Source organism: Plecotus auritus (genome assembly GCF_963455305.1).
Source record: "Plecotus auritus genome assembly, chromosome: 7".
NCBI classification, from domain to species: Eukaryota; Metazoa; Chordata; class Mammalia; order Chiroptera; family Vespertilionidae; genus Plecotus; species Plecotus auritus.
Window position 1 is genome coordinate 19,359,305 of NC_137774.1, and position 17,674 is coordinate 19,376,978.

The 17,674-nt window shown below is 40.9% G+C and overlaps 1 protein-coding gene across 3 annotated transcripts; it reads left to right on the forward strand.

The window, feature by feature from the left end:
• The first annotated feature begins 6,202 nt into the window (after positions 1–6,202).
• On the forward strand, positions 6,203–14,759 carry KPNA2 (karyopherin subunit alpha 2). Of its 3 annotated transcripts, none has more exons than XM_080680109.1 (11): positions 6,203–6,352; positions 7,362–7,460; positions 7,618–7,755; positions 8,261–8,349; positions 9,349–9,617; positions 9,877–9,971; positions 10,053–10,316; positions 10,730–10,963; positions 11,204–11,386; positions 12,254–12,403; positions 13,232–14,759. In XM_080680109.1, exons 2-11 carry the CDS (start codon positions 7,386–7,388, stop codon positions 13,322–13,324), a joined length of 1,590 nt encoding a protein of 529 aa, XP_080536235.1. In that variant the 5' UTR covers positions 6,203–6,352; positions 7,362–7,385; the 3' UTR covers positions 13,325–14,759. The 3 variants fall into 3 exon arrangements, with proteins under 3 accessions (XP_080536235.1, XP_080536236.1, XP_080536237.1); XM_080680110.1 differs by having other exon boundaries at positions 6,250–6,348; positions 13,232–14,753; XM_080680111.1 differs by lacking the exon at positions 6,203–6,352 and adding an exon at positions 6,497–6,662 and having other exon boundaries at positions 13,232–13,583.
• Positions 14,760–17,674: the final 2,915 nt, after the last annotated feature.

Here is a 17,674-nt window from a genome sequence, read left to right on the forward strand (position 1 = left end):
AAACTTTAAATATCTGAATTTTGCCATATTCTTTCATTTATTAAGGATTCTATCTTTGATTATAGGTATACTATACCTTTCTGTGGGGAAAATTAGTTTCTCCATAGAATTGGGGCTGTAGTCATATATTGCTACTGGGGACAAACACTAGCCTATAAACTATAGCGTGAATTCCAACATTTTTGGGTTCTGCCATGGTTTGTCTCCTCACGTGCCTGCCTGCTCCCTTAGTGAGGTTGGGCTTCCCAGGATTGGGCCCTAGACTCAGCAAGGATCCCCGCTTACCTTGAGCATCCTCCGAATTATGTTTGAAAGCATCTTCGACCTACTTTTCCCTTTGGTGTTAACAAAATGGATTCCACTGAGCTGCCCTACAGCCATTAGAGATATGAGAAAAATGTTAAGGAAGTCAGCACCCACATAAAGAAAATTGGCTACCCTGACACAGTGACATTTATGCCAGTTTCTGGTTGGGATGGTGACAACATGCTGGAGTCAAGTGCTAACATGTTTTGGTTCAAGGCATGGAAAGTCACCTGTAAAGATGTCAAATGCCAGCAGAACCACGTTGCTTGAAGCTCTGATTGCATCCTGCTGCCAGTAACTCATCCAACTGGATAGATAAGACCTTGTGTCTGCCCCTCCAGGATGTCTGCAAAATTGGTGGTATTGCTACTGTCCCTGTGGGCCAGGTGGAGACTGGTGTTCTCACACTTGGCATGGTGGTCACCTTTACTCCAGACAACATTACAAAGGAAGTAAGTACAACTGAAATAAAACAGCAAACGGCTGAAATGTACCATGCACATTTGTCACACTAAGACATCAACACTAGTACATTACTGGTAACCAAACTTCAGACTGTGTCCTGATTCCACTAGTTTTTCCATTAGTGGCCTTTTTCTGTTTCAGGCTCAAATTCAGGACACTACATTGCATTTAGTGTAGAGTAGTTTTTCAAGAGTAGGAGTTAACTCAGTGATATTCTTCTTGTACAAGTTCTGCAAGAAGTCAACTGACCAGGCCCGAAAAGCTTAAATTCTGGTTTTCTTTCATCACACAAATTTGCAAATAAAACATAGACACAGAGACATCCCCCAACCCCAAACCCATACGTTTTAACTGCAATTTATTGTTCATAATAGTTTAGAGACAGAAACCATAAATTATGCCTATTATATTTGTGTGTTGTAACAGCACAATTGCTTTTCTATGAACTCAACTTAGCACTTGAAATAAATGTTTGGAGCCAGCACAGTTGGATCTGCTCACATACCCCTTGGGACAAGGATGAGGAGAAAGTTTTGCATGTGTGGCTGCCCATGGTGAAGCTCACCTTGAAAAGGCAGACAGAAAAAGGAATGGAGCCATCTGTCTGTCCAGTCGGCTTTTTTCTTTTAAAGAAGTTAAGCATTGGGGGGGGGGGGGGGGGCAATGGTAAGATATGTACACATATAATACCTTAATAAAAAAAATAATAATAAAAAAAAAAATAAAGAAGTTAAGCAGGATGAAAACCCCACTTTTGGATCACTCCTTCGCTTTCACTTACAAAACCTCAATTGCAATGTTTTTAAAACACGGAGATGCGTTTCCTAATTTGTGAAGACAATTCTCCCCGAGATCGCTGCAGAGACCGAAATAACCACATTTCAGAGTCTATTTTTACTGACTTCAGTAAATCATCGTCTTTTTCCTTCCACCAAAAGGAAGCTCTGCACGACCCAGATGGGACTCGAACCCACAATCCCCAGCTCCGGAGGCTGATGCCTTATCCATTAGGCCACTGGGTCACCACGCGAACAAGTCTCTCTCAACGTCCTCTTACGCGATGCCATCATCACGCCCCGCCCCTGCGCTCCGCGGCCCTGGGTAGGGTGGTGAGTTTTAGGAGCCGCCCCAACGGCGGCAGTGCGCGCGCTTGCGCCCTTGTGCACTCTTGGCCTAGACTTCGGGCCAATCCTGGGGCGCCTGCGCGTGGCTCTCCACGCCCCGGTTTCTCCCTGTCTACTGGGTTTTTTGGGGGGGTTCTTTTCCTTGGGTGCACATTACTCGCACTTGGGGAACTTTAAGCAAAATTCCACTATCTGTGCTCTCCCAACTTTAATTGTTTACTTGGGCAGGACCTGGCGTCTGCCTTTGACAAAGTTCCCCCGGACCTTTCTCTGCCGCTGGTGTTAGGAACCACTCGCAGAGCGTAAGCCCTCCCGCGCCCCACTTCACCCTTCCCATCCCTCGCAGGCCCTTCCTTCTCATTCTTTCCTGCATTTATTCAAGGGACATTCACTCAATAAACTACTATGTGCTGTGGACTGTTGGGGGATTCCAAGGCAAACAGGCTTTCCTTTAAGCCCGCCCTTCTACCCCACTTACCTACATTTACTTTTCTCCTCTTTCCTCCCGGATTAAAGGGAAAATGGAGAGGTTTCTAGTTAAGACGGCAGGGTAGGTAAATGTACTCGCATCCTCCCACAACCACATCACAATTACAACCAAACTGCAGAACAACACAATTTCCTTTGCTTCTTGGACCCATCACACCTGTTCACTGTAAAACTATAAAACATGGGTAAGCCAAACGAAAAAAAGAAAAATAACTATAATCCTACCATTCAGAGTTAAACACTATTTAAAGTTTTGGTGAGTTTAAATCTTTTCTGTGTGTCACTGTTTTATCTGTGGGTCATGAGCCATCCAGGAAATGCTTTTCATGGAGACTAAGACACTATTAGTGAATAATAATTAACGAATCATCCAGCACTGATGGTGCAGAAGTGATGGGTAACACTGTCACCTTAGTGAATTAAGACAGTGGCACCAAATGGTATTTTCACCTTCATGCCCTGGAAGTGTGGGTATGTGTGTGTGTGTGTAGGGGGGGAGTCAACGTCACTTAAGAATGTCCTTGATAATGCTATAAGAATTTATTAATTGAATTAAGTCTCCCCCCTTAAGCACACTTTCTTTGTTGTTAATCTTTACTGTTGAAAGTATTACATATGTCCCCTTTTTTCTCCCATTGGCCCCTTACTGCCCCCCCTCCCCCACCACCTCAGCCCTCCACCACCCTATTGTCTGTGTCTATGGGTTCTGCATATATGCATACAGATTCTTTAGTTGATTTCTTCCCGCCCACCCAATCATCCCCACCTTCTTTCTGAGATTCGACAGTCTGTTCCATGCTTCTGTCTCTGGACCTATTTGTTCAACAGTTTATTTTGTTCATTAGATTCCATATATGAGTGAGGTAATGTGATACTTGTTTTTCTCTGATTGGTTTATTTTGCTTAGCATAATACTCTCCAGGTCCTTCCATGCTGTCTCAAAGGGTAAAAAATACTTCTTTTTTATTGCTGCATAATATTCCCTGGTATAAATATACCACAGCTCTTTTATCCACTCATCTACTGAGGGGCACTTGAGCTGTTTTCAGATCTTAGCTATTATAAATTGTGCTGTTATGAACATAGGGGTACATACATTCTTTTTTTTTTTTATTCCAAGTTACAAAAACAGTCTAACCTCAATTTAGCTGCTCTCATTCACCACAAACTTTGCCTTTTTATGTACCATAATATCCTTGAAAGGCAAAGGGCCCAGGGCTTTTCTTTCCGTTCACAAGTTTGGAGCTCTTTTCATACATTCTTTCTGATAGGTGTTTCCGGTTTCTTAGGATATATTCCTAGAAGTGGGATCACTGGTTCAAATGGCAGTCCCATATTTAATTTTTTGAGGAAACTCCATACTGTTTTCCATATGGCTGCACCAGTCTGCATTCCCACCAGCAGTGTACTAGGGTTCCCTTTTCTCGCACATCCTTGCCAGCACTTGTCATTTGTTGATGGTAGCCATTTTGACAGGTGTGAGGTGTTACCTCATTGTCATTTTAATTTGCATCTCTGATGATCAGTGACTTTGAGCATTTGTTCATACATTTCTTGGCCATCTGTATGTCCACTTTGGAGAAGTGTCTACTTAGGTCCTTTGCCCATTTTTAATTGGATTACTTGTCTTCCTTTCGTTAAGTTGTATGAATTCCTTATATATTTTGGATATTAACCCTTTATCAGATGTATCATTGCCAAATTATGTTCTCCCATACAGTGGGCTTCCCTTTTTGTTTTGTGCAGAAGCTTTTTATTTTGATGTAGTCCTATTTATTTCCTCCTTAGTTTCCTTTGCCCTAGATACATCTGTAAACATATTGCTACAAGAGATGTCTGAGCCCTAACTGGTTTGCATACAGATTCTTTGGTTGATTTCTCCAGCCTGCGAACTCAAAGGTCCCAGGTTCAATTCTGGTCAAGGGCATGTACCTTGGTTGTGGGCACATCCCCAGTGGGGGGTGTGCAGGAGTCGTGCAGGAGGCAGCTGATCGATGTTTCTAACTCTATCCTTCTCCCTTCCTCTCTGTAAAAAATCAATAAAATATGTTTTTTAAAAAAAAGATGTCTGAGATTTTGCTGCCTGTGGTTTCTTCTAGTAGTTTTATGGTTTCATGACTTATATTTAAGTCTTTATTCATTTTGAGTTTATTCTTGTGTATGGTGGTCTAGTTTCATTTTTTTGCATGTATCTGTCCAATTTCCCCAACACCATTTATTGAAGAGACTGTCTTGACTCCATTGTATGTTCTTGCCTCCTTTGTCAAATATTAATTGAGCATAAAGGCTTAGTTCAATTTCTGGGGTCTCAGTTTTGTTTCATTGATCTATGTGCCATTTTGTTGTGCCAGTACCAGGCTGTTTTGGTTACGGTGGCTTTGTAGTGTATAACTTGATATTTGGTGTTGTGATTCCTCCAACTTTGTACTTCTTTCTCAAGATTGCTGTGGCAATTTGGGGTCTTTTATGGTACCGTATAAATTTTTAGAGCATTTGTTCTAGATCTGTGAAATATGCTGTTGGTATTTATAATAGGGATTGCATTGAATCTGTAGATTGCCTTGGGTAGTATGGACATTTTAATGATGTTGATTCTACCAATCCATGAATAAGGTAAATTCTTCCACTTGTTTATATCTTCTTCTATCTCTTTTTTCAACATCCTGTAGTTTTTTTACCTCCTTGGTTAAGTTTATTCCTAACTACCTTAATTTTTTTGTTGCAATGATTAATGGGATTGTTTAGTTTGTCTTTCTGAGAATTCATTATTGGTGTATAAAAAAGCCATAGCTTTTTGGTTGTTGGTTTTGTATCCTGCGACATTGCTGAATTTATTTATTAAATCTAGTAGTTTTTGATGGAGTCTTTAGGGTTTTCTATGTACAATATCATGTCATCTGCGAATAATGAGAGTTTTACTTCTTCCTTTCCAATTTGGATGCCTTTTATTTCTTCTTGTCTGATCACTGTGGCAAGGACTTCCAGTACTGTGTTGAATAAGAGTGGTGAAAGCGGACATCCCTGTCTTGTTCCTGTTCTTGGGGGAAATGGTTTTAGTTTTTGCCCGTTCAGTATGATGTTGGCTGTAGATTTGTCATATATAGTCCTTATTATGTTGAGGTATGATCTCTCTATTCCCACTTTGTTGAGACTTTTTATCAAAAAGGGGTGCTGGATGTTGTCAAATGCTTTTTCTGGGTCTATGGATATGCCCATGTGATTTTTGCCTTGCAATTTGTTTATGTGATGTATCACGTTTATTGATTTGCGAATATTGTACCAGCCTTGCAGCCCTGGAATAAATCCCACTTAGTCATGGTGTATGATTTTTTTACTATATTGCCGGATCCAATTTGGTGTCGGTGAGAGGTGCCTATAACAGTAGATGCAAGTTAAAAAGAAACATGCCACACATATCTGCCTCCTCTCCAGAATGGTCAGAAACCCCTGCCAAGTTCCTCCGGTGAAATGTGCATAGCAATATATTTCTATATCAGTAAGTTTGAAGAGAATGATTTTGGGAATCATTTGTATTACTTGATTAAGGCAACCAGGGAGGAAAGGACCACCGACTTTACAAGAACCCGTAACTCCTTTGCCAAAGGTCGGCTGGGCTGAGAACCTGCCCTTCGGGCGCTGCTTGCCCGGGTTTGGAGTCTTTACGCTCCGAGCCGCTAGGTATTCTGGGATCGCCTGCACGCTCCCTCATCTCGCGATGCTCTTCTCTCTGAGGCGAGGCCCGATGACTCCCCCCCGCAACGTGTTTTTCAAATCCACCAATAGACGCTCATCATAGGCTCGAACCAGCCAATCAGAATGCGGAGCCGCCGGGAAATTTAAATCGCGCCGGCCGGCTGCGCGAGCCACACCGTCTTAGGGCAGACCCGAGGTAGGCGTTCTCAGAGCAACCGAACCGCAGCCCGTCCTTCGCTCACGGTCTCCTGTGAAAGCCTGAGCCGGCTGTGTAGGTAAGAACTCAGGCCCCGGCCCCGCCGGAGAGGTACCGGCTGGACCTCAGGCCGCGCTCTGCTTGCGGGTGGCGGGAGAGGAGGCCCCGGGTACACGCCTGGCCTGGCTTTGGCCTCCTTCGATGACCAGGCCTCCTGGGCGTCGTTCGTTGACGAGGAGGCTGTTACTGCGAGGCGAGTCCTCGGGCTTTGGGCCGCCGAGGCCCTGAGAACCTCAGCGGGAGCCTTTGCGGTTCGCCACTCGCAGAATCAGAGCGAGGCCTAAGGGCCAAAGTCCCGGAGGGAGCCGGGCGCCGCTCCATATTCCGGGGTGTGTGTGGGGGGCGGGGGGGTAGCGGGGCGCAGGGGAAGGGACTGGAGGTGGAGGTGGCCATTGGAACTCTCTTAAAACGTAGGCTTTGGGTTGGCTGTGTCAATTTTGTGAACTAACGTAATAGAATCAAAATACATTGAAAAGACTGAAGTAAATTTTGTCATCTTGTGGAGATCGCTCATAAGTATCGGCGTCTGAATGATGTCAGCTAATATGAGCCTAATTAAGGGCATTCACTCGAAATTCCTAGAAATGAAAATGTTACCGGGATGTTGAAGATGCAGAACTGCGTCGCAAAATTTCAGGGTTGACAAGAGTTATGGGAGACAACCAATAATGAACCCAATGTTTCTTTCATTTTTAAATGTGAAGAATGTGCCTATTTTGGCCATTAAAAGACCAGAGGCTCTGAATATATTGCGCCTCGGACATAGATTTTAAGGGTAAGCGCCGTTTTCCTACTTTGTCTTCAGTTGTGGACTGTATGTAGCGGAGTCCAGAGCTGCACTGTCCCGTAGGGTAGTTACCAAATGCTTGTGGCAAGTCCGAACTTTGAGCTATGCTGTAAGCTTACAGAACACACAAGATTTCGAAAAATTGGTATGAAAAAAGAATGTGAAATAGCTATTAACACTCTTCTTACTGACAAAGCAAAATGATAAAAAAGGGAAATTTTTTTTCTCTCCCCCATCTTAGAGCTTCTCCCTTTGTCTCATAACCATGTCCACCAACGAGAATGCTAATTCGCCAGCTGCCCGCCTTAACAGATTCAAGAACAAGGGGAAAGACAGTACAGTGAGTACCTTCTGTGGCTTTCACGTGGTATTTTTTTAAATGGGGAGATAATTGGGAAGGGATCAAAAAACTATGAGGGAATTTGGAAAGAAGAAAGCCCTCATTTTGCAGCAAAACCTGGAATGATGGGTGAAATGACATGTTATCTTTTTCCAAGGAAATGAGGCGGCGCCGAATAGAAGTTAATGTGGAGCTGAGGAAAGCTAAGAAGGATGACCAGATGCTGAAGAGGAGAAATGTGAGCTCATTTCCTGATGATGCTACTTCTCCACTGCAGGAAAACCGCAACAACCAGGTAAATATATTTTAGCTTATGAATTATGGTAAAGCCAGAAAACCAGTATGGCACTTCAATATTTAAAAACATTGCTAGTGTTATGGTTGTAACTATAAAATCTGAAGATTTTTTTTTTTTTTCTTCTCTGAATCAGTTCTTTCCTACCCATTCTCCATAATCAACTCAAGTTGATTGCAAGGTCTTTAGCTCTGAGATCTCTTTAAGTTTTCCTGTATTTACAGCTGCCAGCTCAGTAACTTAACCTTGTTCCTTTCAGTACCAACTGAAAGTGTGTCCAGAACCACTTTCTGGCCTATTTCTACCCTTTTTTTTTTTGAATTCTCTATTTTTTATACTTGTTTGATACTGTTCTACGTAATTGATATTTAATTAATAGGCAAACTTAAATGTAGGGCTAATAAACCTGTAGTAACTGATTATAAACCAAAAAATGGCAAATACGGGATTTTATTTTTATTTAATCTAAAAAGTGATAATTTGCAAAATTCCACTACTTTTATAGGGCACTGTAAATTGGTCTGTTGAGGACATTGTCAAAGGCATAAACAGCAACAATTTGGAAAGCCAGCTCCAAGCTACTCAGGCTGCAAGGTAAGTGTTGTCTGTTGTAGCATGGGTAACCCTAGAAATTAGCTTTTTTAGATTTTGTGGGGTTTTTTGGTGGGAAAAAGACAGATGGATGGTGTGGGTGATGAATGGTTTAGCATGCATATAAGTATAACCAATGGACAGACAGTAGAGGGGTGAGGGCATGTGCTGGGGGGTGGGAGCGGCCAGGGAGAGGTCAATGGGGGAAAAAGGAGACATGTGATACTTTAAAAGATAAAGAATTTAAATTTAAAAATACATTGTTTATTGATTTCAGAGAGGAAGACAGACAGAGAGAGAGAAACATCTATGATGAGAAAGAATCATTGATTGGCTGCCTCTTGCATGCCCCTAACTGGGGATCGAGCCCGCAACCCAGGCATATGCCCTTGACCGGAATTGAACCTGGGACCCTTCAGTCTGTAGGCAAGCTGACACTCTATCCACTGAGCCAAACCAGCTAGGGCAACTTTTGGTGTACTTTTCAAGGAAATTACAAAGTTTTTGATTGGCACATCCATTTAGAAAATACGTATATTTAGACTCATCTCATACACAGATATTTGTGACATCCATCACAGAAAGAATTAATAATTTCTGAAGTTTGGTAATGCAGAAATCTGAATGACAAGCATGGAAAAGATGTTTAACCTTACTTGGTCAGAGAAATACAAATTAAATGAACAATGAGAGTCAGATTAAAAAAAAAAAACCTGACAAGATCTAAAGTAGATTTCTGCAGGGATGTAGAGAGAAGGGTAACCTACATTACTGGTAATATTTTTATTTTGGAAAAAAGGTAGTAAAGACACCACATATGGCAGTACTTTGCAACCAATCTGTTTAGCTCCTTTTACAGTCCAGGATATCTGAGCATTTAGTGCTTCACTGTAAAAGGTTGTCTAAAGTTCTAAATCTTTGAATTGCATTTTTAATTGCTTTTTACAAAACTTCATTTGTTAATCACCTTCAACTTTTGTTTATCTTTTTGTTTACCCTTAGGAAACTGCTTTCTAGGGAAAAACAGCCACCCATAGACAACATAATCCGGGCTGGTTTGATCCCAAAATTTGTGTCCTTCTTGGGCAGAACTGATTGTAGTCCCATCCAGTTTGAATCGGCTTGGGCCCTCACTAACATTGCTTCTGGGACTTCGGAACAGACCAAGGCTGTAGTAGATGGAGGTGCTATCCCAGCATTCATTTCTCTGTTGGCATCTCCCCATGCTCACATCAGTGAACAAGCCGTGTGGGCTCTAGGAAACATTGCAGGTACTTGGCATTTTAAGTTCTTTTGACAGAATGTCTCTAATCATGCTGAGGTTGGGATAAGTGCTTGGTATAAGTCAGTGACTTTTGTGTTTTGAACTTTCTTTCTTCCAGTGCTTATTAGGTGTGAAAGTGACATCTAAGTAAGTTAGGGAATTTCTGAGAGTATTGTCTTTGTGTTAATACATTGGTGCACTGCGTCACTCACTGAACATGGATGATACTAGAAAAGTCAATAAGATTAACTTTGCCCTTTTTTCAGGTGATGGTTCAGTTTTCCGAGACTTGGTTATCAAGTATGGTGCGGTTGACCCACTGTTGGCTCTTCTTGCAGTTCCTGATATGTCATCTTTAGCAGTAAGTTACTCACTTGTTGATTCCAATTTTCCCACCATCTCAGAAAACAGGACCTTTCATTGCATTTTTCTTTTCCCGCAGTGTGGTTACTTACGTAATCTGACCTGGACACTTTCAAACCTTTGTCGCAACAAGAATCCTGTACCCCCGTTAGATGCTGTTGAGCAGATTCTTCCTACTTTAGTTCGTCTCCTGCATCATGATGATCCAGAAGTATTAGCAGATAGCTGCTGGGCCATTTCCTACCTTACTGATGGTCCAAATGAACGGATTGAAATGGTTGTGAAAACAGGAGTTGTGCCCCAACTTGTGAAGCTCTTAGGAGCTACTGAATTGCCAATTGTGGTAAGTTATTAACTTTCAGATGAGAACATAAAATATAAGGAACATAATCAGTTGATATTAATGTTGACATTGCCGTTTTAGGCCATGATAAGCCTATTGTCAAAACTTTTGGGGTAACCCTAGCTGGTTTGGCTCAGTGGATAGAGCGTTGGCCTGCGGACTGAGGGGTCCCAGGTTCGATTCCGGTCAGGGGCATGTGCCTTGGTTGCGGGCACGTCCCCGGTGGGAGGTGTGCAGGAAGCAGCTGATCGATGTTTCTCATCGATGTTTCTGGCTCTCTATCCCTCTCCCTTCCTCTCTGTAAAAAATGAATAAAATACATTAAAAAAAAAACACTTGGGTTATAGTGTTTTTGAGCAATATTGGAAATAATAAAAGATAACTGTCAGCATAATTTTTTCCCCCCATTTTAGACTCCTGCACTAAGAGCCATAGGAAATATTGTCACTGGGACAGATGAACAGACGCAGGTTGTAATAGATGCGGGAGCACTTGCTGTCTTTCCCAGCCTGCTAATGAACTCCAAAACTAATATTCAGAAGGAAGCTACATGGACAATGTCAAACATCACAGCTGGCCGCCAGGACCAGATACAGCAAGTTGTGAATCATGGATTAGTCCCATTCCTCATTGTTGTTCTTTCGAAGGTAATGGAGTCTTAGGCCTTAATCAAAGGATTGTTTGTGTTTATGGACAGGCAGTTGGTAAAGCTGTGCTTGGTAAGATTCTTAATGTACTAATGTGGGCTTTTACTTAACAGTCCTTTGCTAAAATGGCCAGTAATCTCTTTGATTTAAGGTTTAATAGTCATTTTTTCTAAAACAGTACTTTTAGAATCTTCTTTTTACAACCATTCTGAAATAAACTTGTTTCCTTATGTCTATTAGGCAGACTTTAAGACACAAAAGGAAGCTGTATGGGCTGTGACCAACTATACAAGTGGTGGAACAGTTGAACAAATTGTATACCTCGTTCATTGTGGCATAATAGAACCACTGATGAACCTCTTAACTGCGAAAGATACCAAGATTATTCTGGTTATTCTGGATGCCATTTCAAATATCTTTCAGGTAAGTTTTAACAAGGTATCATTTGTATTTGGGTTTGATGATAATTGGCTTACTGTTTATTTTAATTGATTTTTTTGTTAATCCTTACCTGAGGATATTTTTCCATTGATTTTTAGATAATGGAAGCGAGGGGGAGAGACAGAGAAACATTGGTGTGAAAGAGGCACATCGACTAGTTGCCTCCCACACACACCCAGACCAGGCCAGGGATCGAGCCTGCAACTGTGGTACATGCCCTTTACTAGAATTGAGCCCAAGATCCCTCAATCTGCAGGCCGATGCTCCATCCACTGAGCCAAACCAGCTAGAGCTATTTATTTATTTAAATAATATTTTTATTGATATCAGTGAGAACAAGGGAGAGGGAGATATAAACATCAATGAGGAGACAGACTCAATTCATTTGTTGCCTTCTGCACGCCCCCCTACTGGGGATCAACCCTGCAACCTGGGATTGTGTCCTGACCAGGAAGGGGGAACCATGACTTCCTGTTTCATGGGTCAATGCTCAACCACTGAGCTACACCAGCTGGGCTGGTTCTCCACCTTGACTACACTTTGGGATTATCTGGGGTGCTCTTACAAAACAGAAATTTCCTGTTTCCATTACAGACCAATTGAACCTGGATATAGTGTCATTTTTAAAGTTGCCCAGGTGATGATGAACAGAAAAGGTTGAGAATTATTCAAAGCTCTTTGTAGCTCAATGCTATAGAAGTAGTTGCTGAGAGCAAGTACAGAACTGATCACCTTGAATTTTAAAAAAATGTAAAATGGAGATAGTTTTTATCTTATAGGGTTGTTGAAGGAAGTGTTTATTTCTGTCTGATGAGATTAGTACTCAAACATAGATTGGAATTTTTTTAGGCTGCTGAGAAACTAGGTGAAACTGAGAAACTAAGTATAATGATTGAAGAATGTGGAGGTTTGGACAAAATTGAAGCTCTACAAAACCATGAAAATGAGTCTGTGTACAAAGCTTCACTAAACTTGATTGAGAAATATTTCTCTGTAGAGGTGAGTAACATGGTAACGTTAAGAACTTGGAAAAGGGACATTTAAGGTCAAGCCCATGGACTTTTTTTTTCCTCATACTTTTTCAATAAATCTTGTATCCTTGTTAAATATAGCAAAATATCAGTGTAAGTGGGATATAATGTATATATTTGCCCTTCAAATGTTTGGCATGGTGATAATCTTTTTTTAAATTATTTTTATTGATTTTAGAGAAGAGGGGGAGGGATAGAGAGATAGAAACATTTATGAGCTGCCTTCTGCACACCTCCTACTGGGGATTGAGCCCCCAGCCCCGCATGTACCCTGACTAGGAAGTGAACCAGTGACCTCTTGACACACAACCACTGAGCCACACTGGCCGGGCCTGTCATGATATCTTTTTAACTTGAGATTTTAAAAAATCACCAATTTACTTTCAAATGAATAGCCTTGGGAGTCTTAGAATTATCTTGAGATAAGCTTGTGTAGGAGTCAGTAGAGAAGTCAATCAACCCCATAGCCATACTCTGGGCATTATAAGCAGTTTTTCCCTTGCCTATTAAAGTGATAGAGAAGAAATCTCTTTTTCTGTTATCATAGTAGCATTTCTCAACCTATTCAGAACCTTCCCTTCCCAGGTACTAACAAACAGGCAAGTTTGAGCAACGTACCCTCCCTCCATTATTTCAAATGTGGTACAGGGTTAAAGGTGAAATATGCGGATGAAGACCTTAAGAGTAAATACAGACTTCTAGACAGGCTACTACTTAGAGATAAGCCATATTTATGGGAATATTTACTTATTTATTATGCCATATTTATGGGAATTATTTATTTTAATGTTTCCAGGAAGAAGAAGATCAAAATGTTGTGCCAGAAACTACCTCTGAAGGTTATACATTCCAAGTTCAGGATGGCACTTCTGGGACCTTTAACTTTTAGACTGTACAACTGAAGCATAAAGTTGTTTGTGTGTACTATGTTTGGTATAAGTATGTCTTACTGTTTCTCTACTAAGAACTCTTTTTAAATGTGGTTTGTTATTGTAGCACTTTTTACAACAAATCTATACTTGAACAGTTCCAAACTGTACATATTGTATGAAGCTTCCATTCTCAGTGAGTTTCTTACGTCTATGTGGAATTTCATATCTTGCAGTCTCCTGTAAATAAAGATTAAATTCCACCATTTACGTTACTTTACCATGCCTATGAATTGTTTTCCAATTTGGAGCTCTTACATTGCCAATGAACCAAAATGATGTGACTAATTAGAGGTGTAGTTCTGGTTACAGACATCATTTGATGTAAGGATACATGGGTGATACCTTTTCCTGCCTGCTTCTGAGTTCTGGCTTTGCTCTAGGCTGCTTCTCCTCTTGGTAAGTAATATGGAACTAGCCAGAAAAATATTTTTCAAGAGTTTTCACAAAGGAATGAATAAAATTTCCCAGAAGCCCTCAGCCAGTCTCCTCTAGTCTCAGTGGCCAGGGAGAGGGAATAAAAACTTAAATTTAATCATGCATCTCTGGGAGTTTCAAGCGACATTCATTCCTCCCAACCTTCAAGGCTGAAAGTGGTTTCAAGGCTGCACCTGGCACTTTGCAAAGTTTACCCAGATTTATGTCTATTTGGTAAGGGGTTGGTCCAACTATTAATGTCTTTAAAATTTAATCCCCAGGTGCTTCTTCCATATAGTCTGGGTTGAAAACCACTACTCTTAAGAAATAGTTATGCTATTAGCAGTATAGGAAATGGATTGAGGTGGTTGTGGTTATAGTGGGAGTGTTAACTACAGTATCCATAAGTCTGAGGAAAATGAAATGATTTAAAAAGGAGTCTTGTTTGTGCTTTTTGGATGAGTTAGAAAAGTGATGAGTCAAGCCTCCACTGCTAAACTCTGACAGCCTTGTCTGCCTTTTCCCCCATAGAAAATAAAAGCCATAGTGGTAGAGGTGGGGATTTGGGTTGAGACTCAAGTTAAAAGTATTTATACTTTTCCAATGTGGGCATGGCAAAATGGCTCCCGCAAAGAAGGATGGGAGAAGGGTTGTTCTGTCATTGTAGTAGTGACCAGAGTATACTATCAACATTCACAAGCATGTCCATGGGGTGGGTTTCAAGAATTGTGCCCCTCAGGCACTCAGATATGGAAATTTGCCAAGAAGGAGATGAGAACTCCAGATAAACTGGGCCAAAGGAATAAGGAATGTGCCATACTGTATCTGGGTGCCATTGTTCAGAAAATGTAATTAGGATGAAGATTCACCAAACAAGCTCTATGCATTGGTCATCTACATACATGTCACCACTTTCAAAAACCTACCGTTAATGTGGATGAGAATTAACTGCTGATTGTTGAATAAAATTATAAAACCAAAAAAACATCACAAGTGATTGATGACCTTTAAGGGCTTTGAACTCAAAGAGAGAAACATCAACTGGTTCCCCCACATGGGGCTGTGGATCGAGCCTGCAACCAAGGCATGTGTTCTAGACCAGAATTGAATCCAAGACCCTTCAGTCTGCAGGCTGACACTCTAACCACTAAGAAAACTGGCTAGGGCAAGGTAGTCTTTCAACTCAGTAGTAATGTAACAAATGTCTTTTTTTTTTTTTTTTTTAATTTATTGATTTTTACAGAGAGGAAGGGGGAGGGAAAGAGCTAGAAACATCGATGAGAGAAACATCAATCAGCTGCCTCCTGCACACCCCCCACTGGGGATGTGACTGCAACCAAAGTACATGCCCCTGACCCGGAATCGAACCTGGGACCCTTCAGATCGCAGGCCGACGCTCTATCCACTGAGCCAAACTGGTCAGGGCACAAATTTCTATTTACCTTCTCTGAGTAGTAAGGGTATTGTATTCCCCCAATTCAACATACACGTAAATACTTTGTATTTTTTTTTTTAGGAAACAATAAAACCACTTTAATTTGCTACTTTTCATTTTGAAAAGTTATTACAGTACTAGAGGCCCAGTGCATGAAATTCATACACAGGTAGGGTCCCTAGGCCTGGCCAGTGATTAGGGCCAATCAGGTTTCCTGCCTCCTCCTTCCCTCACTTCCTCAGCGCCCCGCTCCTGATCACCTGTCATGTTCCATGCTGCCCCTTGGTGGCCAGCACATGTCATAGTGAGTGATTGAACTGATCGAACTCCTAAGGAGACACTGTATAATTAGCCTTTTATATATATAGATAATTTGCAAAATTCAAAGAAAGATGCCACTGAAGGCATGTCCTAAGAGCCACTGAGAAATGTCAACTATGTCACAAATACATTTTACTTTTTGCAGGTAATGGGCTTTATTTTTTAAAATATGTTTTTATTGATTACAGAGAGGAAGGGAGAGAGAGAGAGAGAGCATCGATAAGGAATCGATCTGGCGACCTCTCAATGCATGGGATGATGCTCAACCAATCGAGCAACACCAGCCAGGGCAGGTAATGGGCTTTTAAAGTTTCCTATAGGAAATAGAATGTTGTAGTGCTTATCCTGCTTGTGTGCAGAAAAAGAACACAAGTTTCTAACCTGGAACACTAACTGTGTTACATGTAGTTTCCCCTAAGTTTAGGACATTTTGTGGTCCTTTTCTTGCTTCCTGTTCAAAGGCTTTCCCATGAAGTGGGGGAGAGGAAAAAGAAGTAAAACTGCAGCTCTAGACTGCCCATGCTCTCCCAGATACTCTTGCTCCCTCCTTTTTATTTCTACTCTTTCTAAAACACAAGTCCCTTCTTGGATGCTGGATCCAAAAGTCCTTTAACTTGAGAAAAGGTAATGTGAAAGTAAATCTGGACCCTCTAGACTTTTGCCCTAAAAATAGGTGGAGCTTCAATGGCTTTGGAGGGACTAGTGTAAACAGTACAAGGTCTGGGTTTGTTAAAGTAAAAGCATGATTCAATATGAAGTAATGGACAGGAGACAGCTGATTTCCAAAAATACATTTTCACATTTTAGATAAAATTGTTATGCTGGTTTCCTTGGAGTTGAAATTCTTAGAGGCATTTGTTTTTATTGAACTTAACTGGATAAAATTTTTGACTTTGAGAATGAGTTTTCATACTCAGTTTGATATTTAAAAATCAGAAAAGAGGATTATATAGTTGCTAGATTTTTCCTCTTTCATGTGTTAATATCTAAATGCTTTTGTTGATGCACTAAAATTTTTTTTAGCTCCTAGCAGTTTTAAATCTCATTTAAGACTTTAATAAATGATATATCTTTGCCTATAACTTTCATTTTTGTATTATAGATAAAAAAGTAAGGATGGGAAGATAACACAAATTTTTATGAGGCAAATACCAAGTAAAAAATGCTGATGCCTTTTTTGTTACAAAAATCTTTAAAGTATCATTAAAAGATTGACTTTTAGTATTAAATAGTTCACAAATATTAAATTTTTTTATTGATTTCAGAGAGAGGAAGGGAGAGGGAGAAAGAGGAAAACATCAATGATGGGAGAGAATCATCAATCAGCTGCCTTCTGCACCTCCGCTAGTGGGGATTGAGCCTGCAACTCAGGTATGTGCCCTGACCTGTGTGTGACCTTCTGGTTCATGGGTCAATGTTCAACCACGAGCCACATGGCTGGGCACAAATATTAATTTAAGTTGCTACATTGTATCTTGGCTTTAAATCTAAGCAAGCTACTGACTATTTTTGGAGTAAAATAGAAAATAAACATTCCTAAGGTGGTTTGATTCCCGCCCCCCCCCCCCCCCCCAATATCAAATCTTTCTGTGGTTGCGCCAAACTCTGGATAATTTCTTGTAACAGTAAATCCTCATTGTTAAATAGGATTTTTACTTCAGCATTTGGCTTCTTAAATTGCTCTTCTCCACCCCCCCCCCCCATTTTTTCCAGAACCAAAATTGTGTTCACCAAAGTGGCATGTTCCTTTCCATCCTATCAATAGTGGTAAAAGCAAATTCTTGTTTTGTTTGTATGGGCAGTTGGAAAAGTTGTGAGATACAGGATCCCAAGTTCAGAAGGCCATTAGTGGAAGTGTAGCTGGCTACTCCTTTCCTCCCTCCACCCTGCTGAAGTTTGTTGCCAATACTCAGCTGGCTGATTTTGGGAAGCCATGGAAATATCACTATTGGTGCTTTCTTTTGAGATTGGGCTGTTGACCTCATTTGTGATTAACAAAACTTGCCCAAATCATGCAGTGTCTCCATCCCGCAAGGGAAAGTGTAAGTGAAAATGTTTTAGTGACATCACTGATAATGTTTTAGCGACATCACTGATATGTGTCATAACCCCAGCTAATAAAGATAAGAAACACTCA

Bases quoted from the DNA above. Each gene is read 5' to 3' on its own strand.
- KPNA2 (XM_080680109.1), top strand. From the start codon at position 7,386: ATGTCCACCAACGAGAATGCTAATTCGCCAGCTGCCCGCCTTAACAGA. The intron at 7,756-8,260 runs GTAAATATATTT...CTACTTTTATAG, and splicing joins AGGAAAACCGCAACAACCAG to GGCACTGTAAATTGGTCTGT. The intron at 10,964-11,203 runs GTAATGGAGTCT...TATGTCTATTAG, and splicing joins TCATTGTTGTTCTTTCGAAG to GCAGACTTTAAGACACAAAA.